Source organism: Crocodylus porosus, unplaced genomic scaffold, assembly GCF_001723895.1.
Source record: "Crocodylus porosus isolate Cpor-Errol unplaced genomic scaffold, CroPor_comp1, whole genome shotgun sequence".
NCBI classification, from domain to species: domain Eukaryota; kingdom Metazoa; phylum Chordata; order Crocodylia; family Crocodylidae; genus Crocodylus; species Crocodylus porosus.
Genome location: NW_017728950.1, coordinates 33,361,041 through 33,378,885, shown reverse-complemented (window position 1 = coordinate 33,378,885; position 17,845 = coordinate 33,361,041). Strand labels below are relative to the sequence as shown.

At 41.9% G+C, this 17,845-nt stretch overlaps 1 protein-coding gene across 1 annotated transcript in view; it reads left to right on the top strand.

Moving 5' to 3' along the window:
* Positions 1-17,845, top strand: part of SVEP1 (sushi, von Willebrand factor type A, EGF and pentraxin domain containing 1) — a gene marked incomplete at its 5' end in the record, with an annotated part of 177,639 nt that overhangs the window by 71,261 nt on the left and 88,533 nt on the right. Inside the window, 6 exons of the mRNA XM_019554729.1 lie at positions 2,725-2,922; positions 5,550-5,668; positions 6,488-6,617; positions 9,064-9,171; positions 9,513-9,644; positions 13,656-13,850. Of these exons, the coding sequence (XP_019410274.1) occupies positions 2,725-2,922; positions 5,550-5,668; positions 6,488-6,617; positions 9,064-9,171; positions 9,513-9,644; positions 13,656-13,850 (882 nt within the window). The remainder of the gene's footprint in view (positions 1-2,724; positions 2,923-5,549; positions 5,669-6,487; positions 6,618-9,063; positions 9,172-9,512; positions 9,645-13,655; positions 13,851-17,845) is intronic.

Below are 17,845 nucleotides of genomic sequence, written 5' to 3'. Positions count from 1 at the left end.
GGTAGATTTAGGCTAGATATCAGGAGGCGCTACTTCACTGTCAGGGCGGCTAGGATCTGGAACCAACTTCCAAGAGAGGTGGTGCAGGCTCCTACCCTGGGGGTCTTTTAGAGGAGGTTAGATGAACACCTTGCTGGGGTCATCTGACCCCAGTACCCTTTCCTGCCATGGCAGGGGGTCGGACTCGATGATCTGCTCAGGTCCCTTCCAACCCTAGAAACTATGAAACTATTTTATATCCAGGCTTACTAAGACAGAATGTCAACCCGTGTGAATGATTGTAGTTCAGCCGAATGGAGCTATGACAACTGAGAATCAGGTCTATTGAGAAAAGATGGTGCACAAAATTATTGAAACTGATAATGAAAAGGTCATGTAGGCCATTCATACCATTCTTTGATACTGCAGGATTGTGGTTTACCCTTCCTGTTCGCTCTAGCTGTAAATATCCCAAGTAGCAAGACTATCACCACTTCTCTGGAAATGTTCTCCACATTTTTTTCCTTGGGATTCAGCCTAATTTTCCCCTCTCTTAGTTCCTTCTTATTACTCCTATGTTTACCCTTTTACAACTCTAGCTAGTTCTTGTCATCTTTGTGTTTACAGCCCTCATCGCACTGCTGTCATGTTCTTTTTTTTTGTCTTCTGTCCAATGCATCTTCTAATCTCTTCTACCTGACCATTTTTGTTGCTATTTCCTGAGCTCTCTGAACTTTGCCAATATCTTTCCTATAATGAGGCATCCAGACATGAACTAAGTTTTCACTAATGGAGATATTTTTAAGTTCCATGACAGAAAACTACTCTGTTTGAAGCAAACATATAAGCACTTAAAGGCTCTGCAGACTGTTGACACGACAGTGAGATAGGAAGCATTGATATATGAATTATTTTAGAGTCTAGTCATGTTTTTGCATATCAAGAGTTTAAAGGGCAGGAAATGTTTATAATGCTTTGATTATATATTGAAAACATGCTTTTGTAGAAGTGCCAGAGCTTTTCAAGGACTCAACTTTGCTAATGCATGTGTTTGACTGTTGGATTTTGAATCAGAACCCTTCCTGTGCCATCAGACTTTTCTTACAGCCTGGATATCCATGTATTTGCTTAGCCACTCTTTGCATGTCTTCTGTATTTAATATTCATAAGTTTGCCTTTCCTGAATATTGTTCCCTAGGAGGATTCTTGTGGTTACTGAGTGTTTGTCGTCTTCCATCTACCAAATAAATTGTAGTCACTCTGGCTTTGATTCCTGGAGATTTCCATCTTCTTTTCTGGCTAGCTTTGAAATTAAGAGGTTTTTTGTAATCTCTAATGGATCTTAGCATTTGTTATAAGGAATTTCTATATAATTCCCAGAATTTTCCTGAGATGCTTGCTTCTACAGGCATATTAGCTTTACAAGGTATATTATTAGAAGTACATGAACTGTATAAATTTGCTATCCTACTTTTATCCTCCTTTTCTATTCCCACAGCTGTATAATAAAAATAATATTCATTGCTCCAAGTCAGAAATGTGGCTAGTTAAAATCAAGATTAAAATGCTTCTGAAAAAAATCCTTCTATTATATATTTTTGGGACTATTAACATTTTGATGAAAATTGTATTCAAACTTGAGTATTTTTGAGCATCCCTAATAATATATATTTCGTGACATGGAGGTAAATTATAGAGCAGTACAAATCTATAGCTAGTACTTGCTAATCTCAATGTTTAACATTTCATAGGAATGAGTAAGTATTTCTTTTCAGCATGTATGGGTCTCTGAGCCTTAGTTTGCACACTAGGTTTAAGTAAAATGATATATCAACCTAGTTTAATTTGAATCTGTGTCAGAGTTCACTTATAAATTCGTGAACTGTAATGAACCATTTCATAAATCCCGGGTGACTGTTGAGCATATAATGAGATCTGTGACGTGTTTGTTCATACGTTATTCTCATTCAGTGAAATTGTATAAGAGGTACTTTGTAGTGAGTAGTAAGCAAACTGCTCAACAGAACAAAAATAATTTTGTGTACAGAGCTTTGGTTTGACACAAGCAAGCTGTGGTGGCATTGTGAAAAAGGGTTAAGTCTAGTTCACCTCCTGCCAAAGGTTGTGATTTACTGGAAAAGAAAAACAAATTCTTGTAACTTTAAGAACTCGGATTGATCTGGCCCCTAAACTATACAGAATATATTTTAAATCTCAGTCTGGGTTTTATAGGTGCATGTCCACGTCGCCCTGTGGCGATGCAGTGATGTGCTACGCTGCCATATGGCACGCTACAGTGACTTAGTGAGCATGCGGGTCTACACGTGATCACGAGCTATGTCACTGTAGCGGCGCTGCTACGGTGGCGTAGTGGCGAAATCTAGTTGTGCACACAGTGCAGTAACCATCCATACTGTGCCATGCTTTAGTACTTTGAAAAGGAAGTACTAAAGCATGGCAACATGTAGATACTCCCAGTTTGTTTCTTTCACAGTAGTAAGAGGAGAATATCTTTGATAAGATTTTCCAGCCCATCTGAAACACATTATTCTCCTTGTAGGCTGATTGAAAGTTATCTTATTAGTGGCAATAATCAATTGGGCTATATTTTAGTGAATTTTAGAATAATATTCATATTCTTTTTTCCTTCCTTTACATTCTGATATGTTTTTATTTGCTGGTATTTTGGCGTATGTATTTTTATGTGTGTATTCCATGTGATGTTCGTGTACTTTCTTCTTGTAGAGGTGCACTGCCCTGTTTTCCAGAAACCAAAGGGTGTGATGGTGCATCCATTGAATTGTGGACAGGAGCCATCTAAATATGGAACCGTGTGCCAATTGAGCTGTCCTCATGGCTTTGTCTTGTCTGGAGCTAGAGAACAACTAAGGTGCTTTTCTTCTGGGAGTTGGAGTGAAGATGTCCAGAAGGCTTTTTGTAAAGGTAAAGACCTGAACAATAATTTCCATTTACAAGTATTTGTGGGATTGAAAAGAAAAGGAATGCAAGATAATCATATAAAGATGTGCTTGAACCTGGCAGATAGAGCAAATAAAATGGGCTCTAAAAAGCACTGGTTCTATTATCATTGCTTAACTGTAGAATTTTAGCACTTAATATTATGTAATTTAATAGTTTATAACAAAAATTTAGGTCTTAGAAAGCTTGTTCAGGTACATGTATATGATATTCCTCACTGGCAGTATGCTCTCTTGAGACCCTTCTTAGATGTACCTGTTTTGTTTGTGTTTGTGATGATTGAAGGCCTTAGCTAAAGACAAATTGGAAATTTAAGATTGGAGATCAAATATTGATCAATTGGTCTTATTGAGTGTCATCCTCAATGAAATGTCATGGAGTTCTAGATCTCCTACCAACTCTGTGTTATGAAAGAAAACTTCTATTTCTGTACCAGCTGCCGTGGGCTATTTATTTCCTGAGAGATAGCTGAGAGCTATCTCTGGGATTGAGCACTACCCCTATTTAACATCACAGAGCAATATTGCACGAGGCTAAGAGTTAACAGTGCAACATGTGATATTTGGCCAAAACTGCATGGAGAGTTTAGGCAGACAGAATGTGATTACATTAAGTTTGTTTTCAGCCAAGGATCTGCATAAACACCCAGCTCTGAAAAAAATTTAGACTTTTTTTTTTAATAAACATACAGTACAAAGTTTAAGATTGAATGACTTTGCTTTCTTCCTTAATCAGAAATTAAGGAAAGGTAAAGTCCCTGAGAAAGCACAGTGTATGTCTGTCTGTCCCATCCTGCGACTGGAACTGAGGGTCTCCAAATGGAGGATCTCACAACCCACAGGCAGGCAAGGGCTCTTTTATATTCTGTGCTGCACTTCTAACATAAACAATAAAGAAAACTAAATCATGTCAGCTACATTGCTACAGAAATCAACATGAGATCTTTGATCCTGAATGACTGCAAAGTGATTAGGAGTTCAGTTTTGCTTTTTTCTTTAAACATAGCACAGCTAACAGCACGATGTTTCCTTGCACCATGGTCTGATTCAATGTTATCTCAGAAGGAACAAGTGCTACCTACTGAACCAGCAGCTGCTTGTCTGCCTCTGAGAAGTCTTCCCTGCAAATGTGGGCTGGGCAGAGCTAGTAACATCTAACAGAATCACCTCATGAGGCTACAGGCCAACCTGGTTGGATCAAGATGAAGCACTGTGCATTGGGACCAAGCATGTGGAGGGTGCCATGACTAGCAGTGATATAAAAGCCTAAAATAACGAGAGTCTTTGAAGGCTATGCCTTCTAGTAATAATGAATGCAGTTGTGATCAGCTACATGTTATGAAAACATGTCCCTGCTTTAGTTCTCTTTATTGTTTATTCTTCAGCCAAAAGATTTGACCTATTTAAAATAATCAGTTTCCTTTCTGGTTGTTATGACCCCTCTTTCAGATTTTCACTGTTAACTGGAACTTGCTACAACAGAAAGTCTGTAGTCTGGGGAGCATGAATCACAATTGGAATGTGTTTAAAAGACCATACTTTATATACAAGTGTCATCAGCATGGGTCAGAGGAAGGCAAAGGAGATTGTATTTACTGCTTTTGCAGTTGTTATTATGGAGTTTTAATCGCCAGAGTTACGTCTTTGCTGTAGATCTATATCTATAAATATGTAAGTGGAATCAGTTCATATGTTGCTTTGGAGTCTCCTGGGCATAGAAGGGCTGAGAGTTAAATTCTGCTGTCCTTGCCTAGTGAGACTGGAGCCCATTTATCAAACAGCATTACAGTAATAAAAAAAAAAAATCGTACCATGATGTTTTTCGAGGCTCCATGCCAGCAGATAATAAAGTGCCCTACATTGTCAAAGAAATTTGAGGTTTAATTGTTGTTGGCTGTGCCATGTGTGTTGTACCCAGTGTTAGTTATGCAGTGGCTCACTAAAGCCTCTCAGCTATTGTCACTTATATAAGTACAGGACTCAATTTGTCGTAGGTGATGCTTTTGTTTAGACTCAGAAATTACTTTAAGGAACAGCTATGGAAAATTATGTTGGCAGTTTAGTCAGAGCTCCTTTACTTATGAGACTGTCATAGACCCTGGCCCAACGTGGTGTTAGACCCACTGTGCTGTTGCTCAATGTCAGTATGCCATCACAGGAAAAAAAATATTTTTAAGAGCAGAAGTATTTGGTATGAATGTATATAGATTACACTTGGGTCAAAGAACAGAAGAATATGGTAGCCTTTTAATTCATAAATAAATGTGTTATTGTAAGAGAAGACAAACCATTGGTCTGTTATTATTTATTATTTGTCATATGGCAATACTTTGAAGCCAGGGCTCAGGTTAAGAGATGCTATACAAAATGTACCCAAGAGGGTTCCTGTCCTGGCGAGATTACAGTATAAGTATAAGAATGTGGACAAATGGATGTTAAAGCAAACAAACAGGAGGAGCACAAGGAAATAATGGTGTGTTACTATTAGATATGAAGAACAGTGGTTGCAGCAAGCCAGCTGCCTACCTGTTGTAGAGTTTTTATGGCTGTTATCTCACTTACATGACTGGTTTATGTCTTTTTCTGACTCAGATACTGAAGCTCCTCAAATCATATGTCCAGACAATATAGAGGCCACAACTCTGGAACATCAGAACTCTGCTAATATTAGCTGGCAAATTCCAACAGCCAAGGATAACTCTGGAGACGAGGCAAGCTAAAACCTATATGCTTCATTTGATGCCGTCCTTTCTTAGCTAGCTATTTTAGTTTTCCTCAATGCCATTGGACCGCTCTGTTTCTTGATAAGCATGAATAAAAATATCTGTTGAAAGCTGAGTATCTGCAGAATTCAGACTTTTTCTGCTTATCAGGTGTATTTGCTCACAGGATACCCAGTGCAGTGTTTAAGTACATAAACTCTTGTTCAGCTAATTTCTGAGAAGGAGCTTTTGAAATATAAATCAGTGTATTAAACTGGATCTCCTAAGCCCCAGGAAATAAACCTAATCATAACTCTTTGGGGCTCAAAGAGGGTACACAGTGATAATAAAAATTCACACCAGCATTTTAAAAGAAATAGAATCCAATTTTTTACTACATTCAAGTTTCAGGTACAGACCAGTGATATTGACAGAAGGCAGGGGGAGGCCTGTGCAGGATTCCAATAACAGTTTGCTCCCACGAGTGATACTTCCCAATTTACAGATCTGGTTTGGGGAAACATTGCTTCCCATGTCATGTGAATACAAATGGTTTAATTCAATTTTCATTTATGGCAAGGTCCCTCTACACAGTTCCAACCATGTAAAGCATCCTCAAGGTAGGTGTAAATGTAACATGCTCCCACTTCAGAGTTCCTGTAAGCTGCCAGTGATACAGCATCCCTAGAGTAAATGGGGATCAGATTCATTTGAATTTGTAGGCCTTAATTTTAAAGGATTACTTTTATGTGCCTATGTCCTAAAACATAAATACCATTGTAACTAATCAGGCTTGATTTTAAGTAATGGTATCTTCTCCTTTACCAGCTCTCCATTCATGTTACTCCGGCTTTTACACCACCATATCTTTTCGCAATTGGAGAAGTTCCTATCACCTATACAGCAGTTGACAAGTCTGGCAATGAGGCAAGCTGTACGTTCATTGTCAAAGTTATTGGTAAGTGATATTCAGAGACATAGAGGAAGGATTTTAGCAATGATAAAATGATCTCATTTGTGCAGAGAGAGGCTCCATTCCAACAGGACACTGAAGCATGCACTTAATTTTAAACATGTGAATAGTCTTGTTCAGTTCACGCACTTCAAGGGAGACACATGCTTGTGAATCCTGCTGAATTGGGGCCATACTCTGCCCGGCATGTGGGTGTTGCTTTTAAATATTTTATGCAGGTTGTTTTTGGAGGCATTGTTTGTTCAGAATTGGGGGCTTCCCTTCAAGTTGCAAAAAAGTGAATTAATATAACAAAACATGGACAATACTGTGGCTCATTGTATTGGTATATTCTCTTGGCATCTTTTTCCTGACTGAAAGACTGCCAGTGTCACGGAGAGCTTTAAGGACACCCACACATTTCTTTAGAAATAAAACTTGCAAATAGTGGTTTGCTTAACCATTGATGATATTCTCTATCTTTTACTGAACAGTCTTTAGAACAAAAAACCACTCTTTAGGAAGTTCATAGAGTGAAATGAATCATGAATACAGCTGAAGGAACTAAAGCAAATATGCATTATTTGAGTAAATATTCTTGAATCCTTGTTTTGGGTTATTAATTCCTTGCCAGTGTTGTTGCTGCATAAAGCAGAGAGATGGTTTTCTGCTTTGTTAGTTGAAGTTTAGCAGTGATGGAACACTTTCACTTCTTGTTTTCATATGGGAAAATTATGCTTGACAGAGTCCTTTAAACCCTTTCTTTTAAATCCCCTCTTTCTATGAGTCCTTTCATAGCATCTGACAAAGTAAGCTACTGCCTATGAAAGCTCATGCCTCTTAGAAATTGTTAGTCTCCAAAGTGCCAGCTCCACTGCCTTCTTCCTGGATTTTAAAGAAATAATTGTGTTTAAAACACATTAGTAAGCATCTAATGTTATGATGGTTTTGAAAAAAACAAGCATGAAGTTGTGCACATAGTGATGCCTTCTTTATTGATGTCTAATAACTGGAGAACCATTGACTGAGTCTCATTCTCCTTTAAGTCAAAATAAACACCAAAACAATGCCACTAATTTCAAGTGAAGTTTTTCCTGAATTACAGTTCATCCCTTATTTAACTAGTTATCTGACTGATGTGTTTCGTGTGCCTTTCGTTGGTGGTAGTGTGGTTAAGCAGTTAGAACTCAATGGGATAAGCTTAGCAGTGATAATGTAGTGATAATTAAGGCACATGTTCATTTAACAGAAAAGTGGGATCTGATCATTGAACACAACAGTTGTGTTTCCTTCCATGCCATCCATGTATGGCAGGAGGCGCTATTGTTGGGATCAGCTGATTGTCAGCCTCTGCCCCCAGGACCAAACTGGGAACTTGAATCAGTTCTGCTGCAGACTGAGGCCAGAGCTCATAATCAGATGATTTTCAACCCCAGGCCCAGACTGCACCAGGACTGGTTTGAGTTCCCAGTGTGGTGAGCTGACAGTCAGCTGATTGCTGGCCCTGGGTGGGACAGCCCTGGATCCAGTTTGAGACTGGGGCTTTCTGGACTGGGTGACAATCAGATGATTGCCAAAACCTTGCACTAGCTCCTCTGGCCAGGCTACCAGTTGAATGGGATAGGAGGCTTCTGGTAGGGGTGGGAGGGAGCCAAAGCGCTTCCCCTGCTGGGGGCTTTAAACCCTGCCAGGAGCCTCTGCTCCCCCACACTTCATAGCCCAGCCACAGCTGCCTGGCACAGGATTTAAAGACCCCAGTGGGGGAGCTCTCTGTATAAAGAGCTTTATAGAGGTCCCTCAGCACTCTTTATAAAGCTCTGTCTAGGTACTGGGAGCCAGAGACCCAGTAGCCTCTCCACATTGTCTGAATCCAAGCAAACCAGGAAATTTTAAAAAGTATACTTGCAGACCATCTGAAGAGGGCCTACAGTGTGGACCATGGGCAACTGGGGATCTAGGGTCTCGTGGCTTTTCAGGTGCCAGTGCTCTGCACTATAAAGCAGCACCTACAGTTGCGAGGCAGGGAGCCCTCAACCCCTCAGTTGATACTTCCAGGAACTTAAACACTTGCTTTTAGGTGTGTAGCTGGGGCTCCTAGCTGCATGCCTACTTTTTAAAGGACTGGAGTACAGCCTTGATGTCAGGTTCATGGTGCTCCTCTCCCCCTGGCATCTACCTCCAGAAATTGGATGGAGGCACTTGGTCCAGAACTAGGTACTGCCTACAGGCCAGTCTCACTGATCAGCTGAGCATCTGTGTTTCTGGCATGATGCAAACAAGCCACAAAGAAGTTACGCATTACATCTGGAATACCTTTGTGGTGCATTTACTATATCATCATGCCATAAATTTGCTCTGACTTGTGGGTTACTATTTATGGCTGAATTAATACCTTAATTGTATCCTAAATGTAATGTGATCAAATTTCATACCATATTTTGCAATCCTCTAGATGTAGAAGCCCCTACGCTTGATAGATGCAGATCTCCACCTCCAATTCAGGTATCCGCGAATGAGTACAGAGCAACGTGGGAGGAGCCACAGTTTTCAGACAACTCAGGTGAGAGAATGCACTTCAGGTATATACAAAGCAGCTGAAGGTTGGGGTACATCCAGTCTCAAACTGGATCCAGGGCTGTCCCATCCAGGGCCAGTCTAAATGGTTCTCCTGGCACCCTTTGAGACCAAGGGATTTTAGCAATGTACTGTTTTGAAGAGATGCTACTGCTTTATCAAGAATTTACTATGCTACAATTTATTTTTCTGAAAATATTAACAGCCCCAAGTCATGTATTGTATAGTCAGCCCCAGTAGGGAAGGTTGCTGTATGCTTTTAACTATTAAGATGTTAACAGAGAGAGCTTTTTTTTTTCTTTTGTTTGTTTTGTTTAACTACTCCAGGAGCCGCACTGACTGTCACCAAAAGTCACTCACCTGGAGATCTCTTTCCCAAAGGCGAAACTACAGTTCATTACACTGCCACAGACCCATCAGGAAATAACAGGACATGTGAGATCCACATTGTCATCAGAGGTTTGTTATTTTTTTTTTTTCTTTTTTTGGGCCACTGAAACAAATCAATTTACAACTAGTCAAAATGCCATTATCTGTATCATTCGCCATCAGGTAGTTGATGTTATAAATCAGTCACTTGTATAAGTAACAAGTCTGTCTTATACATGGATACATAAAATGTAAAACCAGACTGGTGCTCTATACATTTCAGTCACCACTGTTCTAATGCTGCTGAAATCAGGTCCACTATTGAATGGCTTATATGGCATGCAATTGGAATAATGTAGCAGTGAATCAGGCCCTTCCCATTCAAATTACATGTAAAAGCCACAAAAGTTTTATTTTCAAAGCAGTAAATTCCTTGAAATTAATTCAGTCGTTTGTCAATGCAAAATACATATTGACAAAGAACATAAAAATCTGCCTTTGGGTTTTCTTGCTGTAGCTGGTATGGAAGACAAGTTGTTTGTTTGTTTTTTTTAAATTATTGAAACTACTAATTTCCTAGCAGGAAACAGAACACTTTCTAGTCTTCAGTCTGTGTGCTGTTACATATGTGTGTATGTGTATAACATGTATATTATAAAGACAACCTCTCCTCCCCAAACCACTAGCAGGTCCATATTCTTTTTGAAAAATGAATAACTAAATTGACAAATACACATGTAAATTTGAAAAAATCAGGAATACATACCAATATTCTGATTTGGCCTGATTTTTTTTAAGTCTCACTAGTATTTATATTTACAAGCCAAGGTTCAATAATTAAGTCCTGTAGCTTAAATATCGTAGGTATTGCAAACTATAGTGCAGTGATTCTCAACCAAGGTGCCACATAGTGCCCCACAATATTAGCACTGTTAGGTGTGCAAACATGATTCACAAGATAAACCCAGAGATTTCAAACAGGAATCCATAGTGTTAAAAACATTCTGACCTCCTGTGGTCTTTTTAAGTTCTTTTTAACAGAAGAATTTCTCTGCTATTTTTGTAGTAAAAAAAGCAGTGAAAAACTAGAGCTTGCATTTTCCAAGGGGTGTCTTGAATCTAAAAAAGGTCAAGAACCACTGCTGTGGTGTCTCAACATAGTCAATTTCTTAATAGAATTCAAAGCTATTGTAATTTAGAACATTAAGCTTTCCAATTCTCAGACCTGGCATCATTTCAAGCTCTAGGTGACCTCAAGCATCATAGCCTCCCAAACTTTATAGCCTCCCTTTCCATTTCAAATATTCACATTTTTCTTCAAACTCGGCTTGTTGAGTAGCCCATGCCGAATTTTTAAATGGGACTAGAACTGAAAATTACTGTTTGGATTTTGATCTCTGACATGACAGAACAAACTCTGCTGGAGTCAACAGAAGTAGAGCAATGTAAAACTAATAGCAATGATATCAGAACTTGGTGTGTTAAGCTGTGCACCATAGCTTTACTGTATAAAGCTTATATTTAAAAATCTGGTTAATTTTATATAGTGTTTTACCAGGTAGAGAATAAGAGATACTTGTTTTTAGGCAGAAGTATAATAGGTTTTCAGTCACACATTTCCACATTTCTGAGTGTGTTGGCACTGGATTTATGACCCAGATACCTTGTTCCAGGCAGACCTAAAACCTTCAGACTGACCATGACCTCTCCATTCAATAATAGGTCAAATTTATTGATAGACAGTAATAGCAGATCAGAGTAATGTAAACAATGGTGTATCTACTAGTCCCAGGGTTCAAAGAATCAAGATACATCTGGCCAGTACATGAGTTTCACTCTAAGGTTCTTCCTTGAATGTCAGATGTCAGCAGCCTGGAGGTTGAAGGCTGAAGCCCAGCCTCCCCCAGTGGGGTGGGTGAGGTAGCCTGGTGGTGTGCCCTCTGTTCATGGTGGCATTGGGTTCCCCCTCAGGGACCCTTTGCTACTCTGAAATCCCTTCTTTTGTATTCTTTTCCTCCCCTGATGACTCTTCATCTCTGAGCATTGTTGACTGGTCTGTCTGTGATCATCATACTGTCCACGCTTGTCCTGTCAGCATATTCCTTTGTTTCACAAACCCGTCACATGTACACATTTTAATTTAGTTCTTTCTGGTGCCTTCCTAATTTGGTCTGTTTACCGAAATCAGAAATCTCAAGGGCTCTGCAGTGGGCACTGTCATCCTTATCTCTGTTATGGAACAGTGTGGTACATGTCTTCAGTTTCCCAGCCTGTGTGTCTGTTTGCTGCTTGCCTGTGTCAGACACAGGCGACCTGGAGGGAAACTTTGTCACAAACAGGCTTTTAGAAATCAATTAACCCTTGCCATTGCCCTGGACCATTGTTTTAATGCAATATCTACTTTACCTACAAGCCGGTTCCCGAAAGCAAACCTCTAAATTCTAGCCTTCAGAGTGCTTTGGGTTTTTTTTTTCAATCTAATGGCTAGGAGCCGACATTGCAGTTCTTTTAGGTGGTTGGAAACTAGTTTATACCTGTAACAAAACAAAAATCTGAGACACGTAGACCAGTTTCGAAGTAACAGATCCTGGTCTAAGATAGACCGGTTCCTATGTAGTAGTTTCAGACTTACTCGAGCTAGGTTGGACTGGTCCTATCAAATCTTAGTGCCAGGTCCATTTGTGAATCAAGGTAGGTTGCTATCTGCCAGTATCCCAGGGGGTTTCAGAGCGCCTGCTAGGCCCCCACCCCCCTCTCAGGGAGCCACAGCATAGCTGCTACAGCCAAGCACCTAGTGAGGCAGGACAGAAGCAGGGTGGGGGAGAAGTGGGGCCTGTGATCTTCTGGGGCAGGCAGTGCCAGTGGCACACCCCTCATTCCCGGCCTGTGTCAGAGGGGCACAGAGCGTCCCTGCCCTGCCCGGAGGCCTGGGACCCTGCACCACAGTGGCTCAGGGATGGGCTTGGAAAATTCCTCCCCCACCCTCCTCCCCTGGGAGCAACCTGCATTCCCGGCTGGGTCAGGAGGAGCACACAGTGTCCCTGCCCAATCCCAAACCTGGGACCCTGTGCTGCAGGGATTGATATACAGTGACAGCAGATAAAAAGGGTTCAGAAGCTCCGGGAAGGGTTCAGAGGAGGATTTTCCCCTGCATCAAGCCAGCATCCAGTTTTGGCTGACGCAGCTTCCTCCTGTGCAGCTGTGGGGCACCAGGTCCCTGTGCTGGGCTGAGCTGTGTCACCTCTCCCTCCCCGCCAGCACCACCAATGGACAGGAGCCCCACAGCTGCACAGGAGAAAGCTGTTTCAGCCAAAACTCAGCACTGGGTTGGCGTGGGGGGGAATTCTCTGAACCCTTCCCAGAGTCACTGCAGCACAAGGTCTCGGTGCTCAGGACAGGGCAGGGACACTGTGCCCCCCCACACACCGACCCAGCCAGGAAGGTGGGGTACACTGCTGGCACCATCATCCCCTAGCAGCTCATGAGCCCTGTTTCCGCTCTCTCCATCCTGTCTGGGGAGTGCCTCCATGCCCTCTACCCCAGACAAAGCCCAGGGACCCCCATGCCACTGAGCAGAAGGTGAGCATGCCTCCCTCTGTTGCCTGTAGGCAGCTGTCAGCTGCTTGACACGTTGCAGGGCAGCAGGAGGAGGCATGTACCTGACGTCCGATGAGAGGTGGCCCTCACTCGGCTGAACTCAGTTGCATTTGGTAATATCTGGCATGCTGGTTGCTGTGCAGGAGCACCTTCTGCTTTGGCCAGTGCAGGCATCTGCCTCCCTCGCCCCACTGAAGGGCAAATGTGAGTTTTGTTTGCTAATGGTCCAGTTTACGCAGCTTAGAGAAACCTGCATAGATTGGATTGGCTCCATCTCAGCCTTTTTGACTATCTGTACTTCGCCAATGTTTCTGAATTAAACTCCTGAGCGTTTCAAAAGCAGTAACTGTGCTCCTATTGAAATCAATTGAAATATTTCTCTTGGCTTGTGTGAAGGCAGAGTTATGCTGATGCTGGATGATTTTGAAAATCCTAATTTTAAGATTGTCTAATGAGTATTACTTGAAAAGTTACCGGTATGTGAACTGAATGTGTTTTATACAGGTTCTCCCTGTGAAAATCGTTTCACCCCTGTGAATGGTCATTTCATATGCACAGAAGATGAAATAGGTGTTAACTGCAGCTTACATTGTATGGATGGTTACAGCTTTGCAGAAGGGGCAACTGAAAAGTACCATTGTGCTTATAAGGATGGGATCTGGAAGCCACCATATTCTACTGAATGGCCAGACTGTTCTTGTAAGTTTTACTTTCATTATTAACCTACTTTTTTCTGCTGTAAAATAAGCCAGTGGTACGTTGAGCAATCTGTATAGGAGGAATGTGATTAAAATAGTTCTAGGACTTATGGCAGTTTTATTGATAAAAATTTTCAATTGTACTTTCCTCCAAACGTAAAAGAATCTTCAACTGTAAGTCCTCTAGAACCAACAACTTATTTCAGAAATGGAATAAAATGTAAAAATAATGATGTTTTGAATCCTTGGGATTTACAAGATGTCAATGCAATGACATTTTGATTCAAATAAGAAATTAAAATATTTTGTCTGTAGAGTAGACTGGCCATGTTGTCACAACTGGAGTGGGAATGAAGAATAAGGTTATAGGAAACTGTTTGCAAGGAAGTTTTTCCACTATAGCAAACCATACTGTTTAAACCTATCTATTTCTGAGATAGATATAGGGTCGTTGGTTGCAGCCATGTTGGTCTAGGGCAGGGGTCGGCAACCCCTGGCACACAAGGCCTCACCAACTCTGGGTAGCTGCTGCCAGTGACAAAACCTGGGCTGCTTCCAGCAGGGCTTGCAGCATCTCAGCTGCCTGCTGGGAGCAGCTTGGGCTCCTGGCTGGCAGCAGCTACCCAGAGCCAGGGCCAGTTGCAGCTGGGGGGCTCCAAACAGCTGTGCCGGGTCCAACATCAGCTCTGTACCGGCGTGTGCTGCCGTGCCTCGGAGCAGGTGGTGGGTGCAGGGCCCGAGGCAGTGTAGCCCTGGTCTCACCCCCGCTCCCTAGCACAGAGGTGATGGTAGGCTTCCAGAGCCCAGCGCAGCTGTTTGTAGGCAGCCCAGGCTCTGGGCAGCTGCAGCAAGCAGCAGGCAGGCTTCAAACAGCTGCACCGGGCTTCACAGCTCTGGCATCAGCTCCGTGCTGGTGGCAACTGTGTGTGCACCTTGGGGCAGACAGCAGGGCAGCACAGCCCACCCCGAGGTGCCTGAATTTGTGACAGAAATCAATCAGACTATAGGTTTTCAGTCCAAAAGATGAAGACGTCATCTGTATCTCTCAGGTATAGCATGGGTTTGATGGTGCAGTTCTTGAGGAGTTCTTTCAGGTGGATCATGAAAAGGTTGGCATGTTGTGGGGCCATTTTGGTGCCCATAGCTGTGCCTGTGGTCTGGAGGAAATGTTGGTTGTTGAAACTGAAGTTGTTGTGTGTGAGGATGAAGCGTATGAGTTTAGTACTATCTTGAGGTCTGTACTTTGAGTTGTAATCTTGCTCTTGTAGATGAGGCTTGAATGCCGTCCTGGTGTGGTATATAAATTGGTGATGTCCATGCTGGCTAGGAGGGTAATGCTGGGAAGGAACTATCTAACTAATGCTGAGAACTATCTTTTAGTTTTCAAAGGAAGTCTGTTGTGTCTTAGATAAAACTTGGTCTTTGGGTGACAAAAGGCTTTAGGATGGGTTTGATGAAACCTGATATTTCCTCAGTTAGGTTTTCATGGTTAGAAATGATAGGTCTGTCAGCGCTCCCTGGTTTTTGGATTTTGGGGCACATGTAAAATGTCCCTGGATTGGGTAGTGGAGGGATCAGGGTCTGAAGTCTTTCTTGTAGTTCAGATGGAAATGATGTGTTGGTGGTTTTGAGGTGAAAAGGAGAGTTGGATCTTCCTTTAGTTTTTCATAGTAGGTAGTGTCAGAAGGTTGTCTGTGGCTTCTTTTGTATAGTCTTCATGGTTAAGGATAACTGTAGCTCCTCCTTTATCTGCTGGTTTTATTACTATTTGGTGGATGAATCTCAGAGATTCTATGGCCCTTCTCTCTGAGAGGGAGAGGTTGTTATACTGGTGTTTGCTGTTGAGTATTTCATTGTTCATTCTTTCTCTGAAGCAGTCAATATAGCAGTCAGGGTGTGAATTTTGTCCACCGAAAGGTGTCCAATTTGAGGGCTTTTTGGATTTTTTGGCGTTAATATTTTCGTTGATGTTGTCACAGGATGAAGTCATGTTGAAAGAGGATTTGTTCTGGTTGGAAAAGTAGTCCTTCAGACAAAAGTGTCAGCAAAATTCTTCTAGTTCTCCACATTGTAGTGTCTTAATTTTTGTCCAGAAGAATACCCAAATAAGGCCTTTGGAGAGGACAGATTTTTCAGCATTTGTAAGTGTGTGTGTGGAGAGATTGATAATATTAGAAGGTTAACTGGTTCCTTCTGTTTCATCAAGTATGAGCCTAAAATGTCGTAAGGTATTTATTGGTGCCATTTGTCTGAGGGTGGTTTTGTGGCTGGGAAAATTGTTTCTGTAGTAATTGGTTCCATTTCTTGTTTTTGTGTTGGATGGTTGTTGTAACAAATCTCTTTGTATACATTGTATAATGTTTGGGAAGATATCCAGATTCATCTCTCTTAGATTATTGTAACGTGTTGATTTCCTTCTTGAACTGATTTCTTTTGGAGTGAGCTGTGTGAAGGAGATTATTTTTAATTTTTTTGTGAAGTTCTCCTGCATAATTGTGAAGCATATTTGATATCTCAGAAGCAATTTCTGTGTGGTTGTCAGAAGATTGTAGATGTTTCAGTATTCTGGGAATGATGTTGTGTTTCTTGCATAGCCTTAGAAAGTGTATGTTGCTGCATTTTAAAACATTTGTATATAAGAAATATACCACAATCTAAAGTCATTGATTAATCGACTATTACCAAACCAGAACTTATTAGTAATTTCTCATTTGAGATGGGCCCAACTTGAACCCAGCTATTCAACCCAGCTTGAACCCTGAATTTATTTGTAATCCAGATGTGAAGAAACAGATTCAAGTAGTGCAAACAAAGCCTGCCATTACAACTAATGGTATTATTTCTGCAGTATGAGCAGATAATAATGACCTCAGTGATTTATATACATATCAGGGTGTTGGAATTATGGACCAGCCCAAAATCCCTGATCTGAACACTTGAACTTTGGGAATTTTGAAGTCTGTACCAGGAATCTGTACTTTTAGGCCAACTAGATTAGTAATAAGTACTGATATATGCTTTGGTCTCCCTCTGTGACATATCATAAAATACATGCTGAAGGAGTTGATGATGGGGGAAAAAAATTGGCATGAACATCACAGGTTCCTTTCCTTTAAGAAAATGTTGTGATATGTCAATGATAGCCATTTTTTTCTTTAACAGCTAGGAACTTTCACACTGTTCAGCACAGTGTGTGCTGGAAAGCTTGTTACCATATTCAGGTTCTAGAGCAGTTTGTTTTGCCTTTCTTTATATTTATAAAATTCTTTGGATTTCAGGCTCTTTCTCAAAGATAATCTGTTGAATTTAGAAAATTTAGTATAAATCAGCCCAAAGCAGTCTTTGAAGCTATTATACTGAGGTAGGTTCCCTCCTATGTCCCCCACCATGGTACTGGCAGCAACAGGCAGCCAGCCCTCGGGGCGTTCCTGGCATGCTGTAGACAGCCCCTCAACAGCGGATGGCTCTGGCTGAATCCTGGGAGCTGCATATGGCAGCATGGAGCCAGCCTGACCTGGCCTGCTGGTGCATGCCTTCAAGCTGAAACCAAGCTGCCTAAGTGCCAACACGTGAGGCTTCTGGCACTGCAGGTGCGAGCCACACACCATCAGGCCAGGCTAGGCCAACTCCATGCCTCCACACATGGCAGCACGGAGCCCACCTGGCCTGATGGTGCATGACTCCCTGCATCTCCTGGTCTGCATGCCATCAGGCCAGGTGGGCTCTGTGCCTCCACATGTGACTCCCTGCTGGAGTGCTTGGAAGCCCCATGTGGAAGCATGAAGCCAGCCCAGCCTGGCCCAATGGCGCACAGCTTCTGCCTGCAATGCCAGAAGCCCCATGTACTGGCATGGAGCCAGTTTGGTCTGGGTTGAAAGTGTGTGCCAGCGGTCTCAGGTGGGTCAGCTCCATGCCTCCATGTGCAGCTCCTGTGATTCAGCCAGAGCCACATGCTGCTAAGGGGTTCTGCCTGCCTTGGGCCAGGAGCAACCCAAG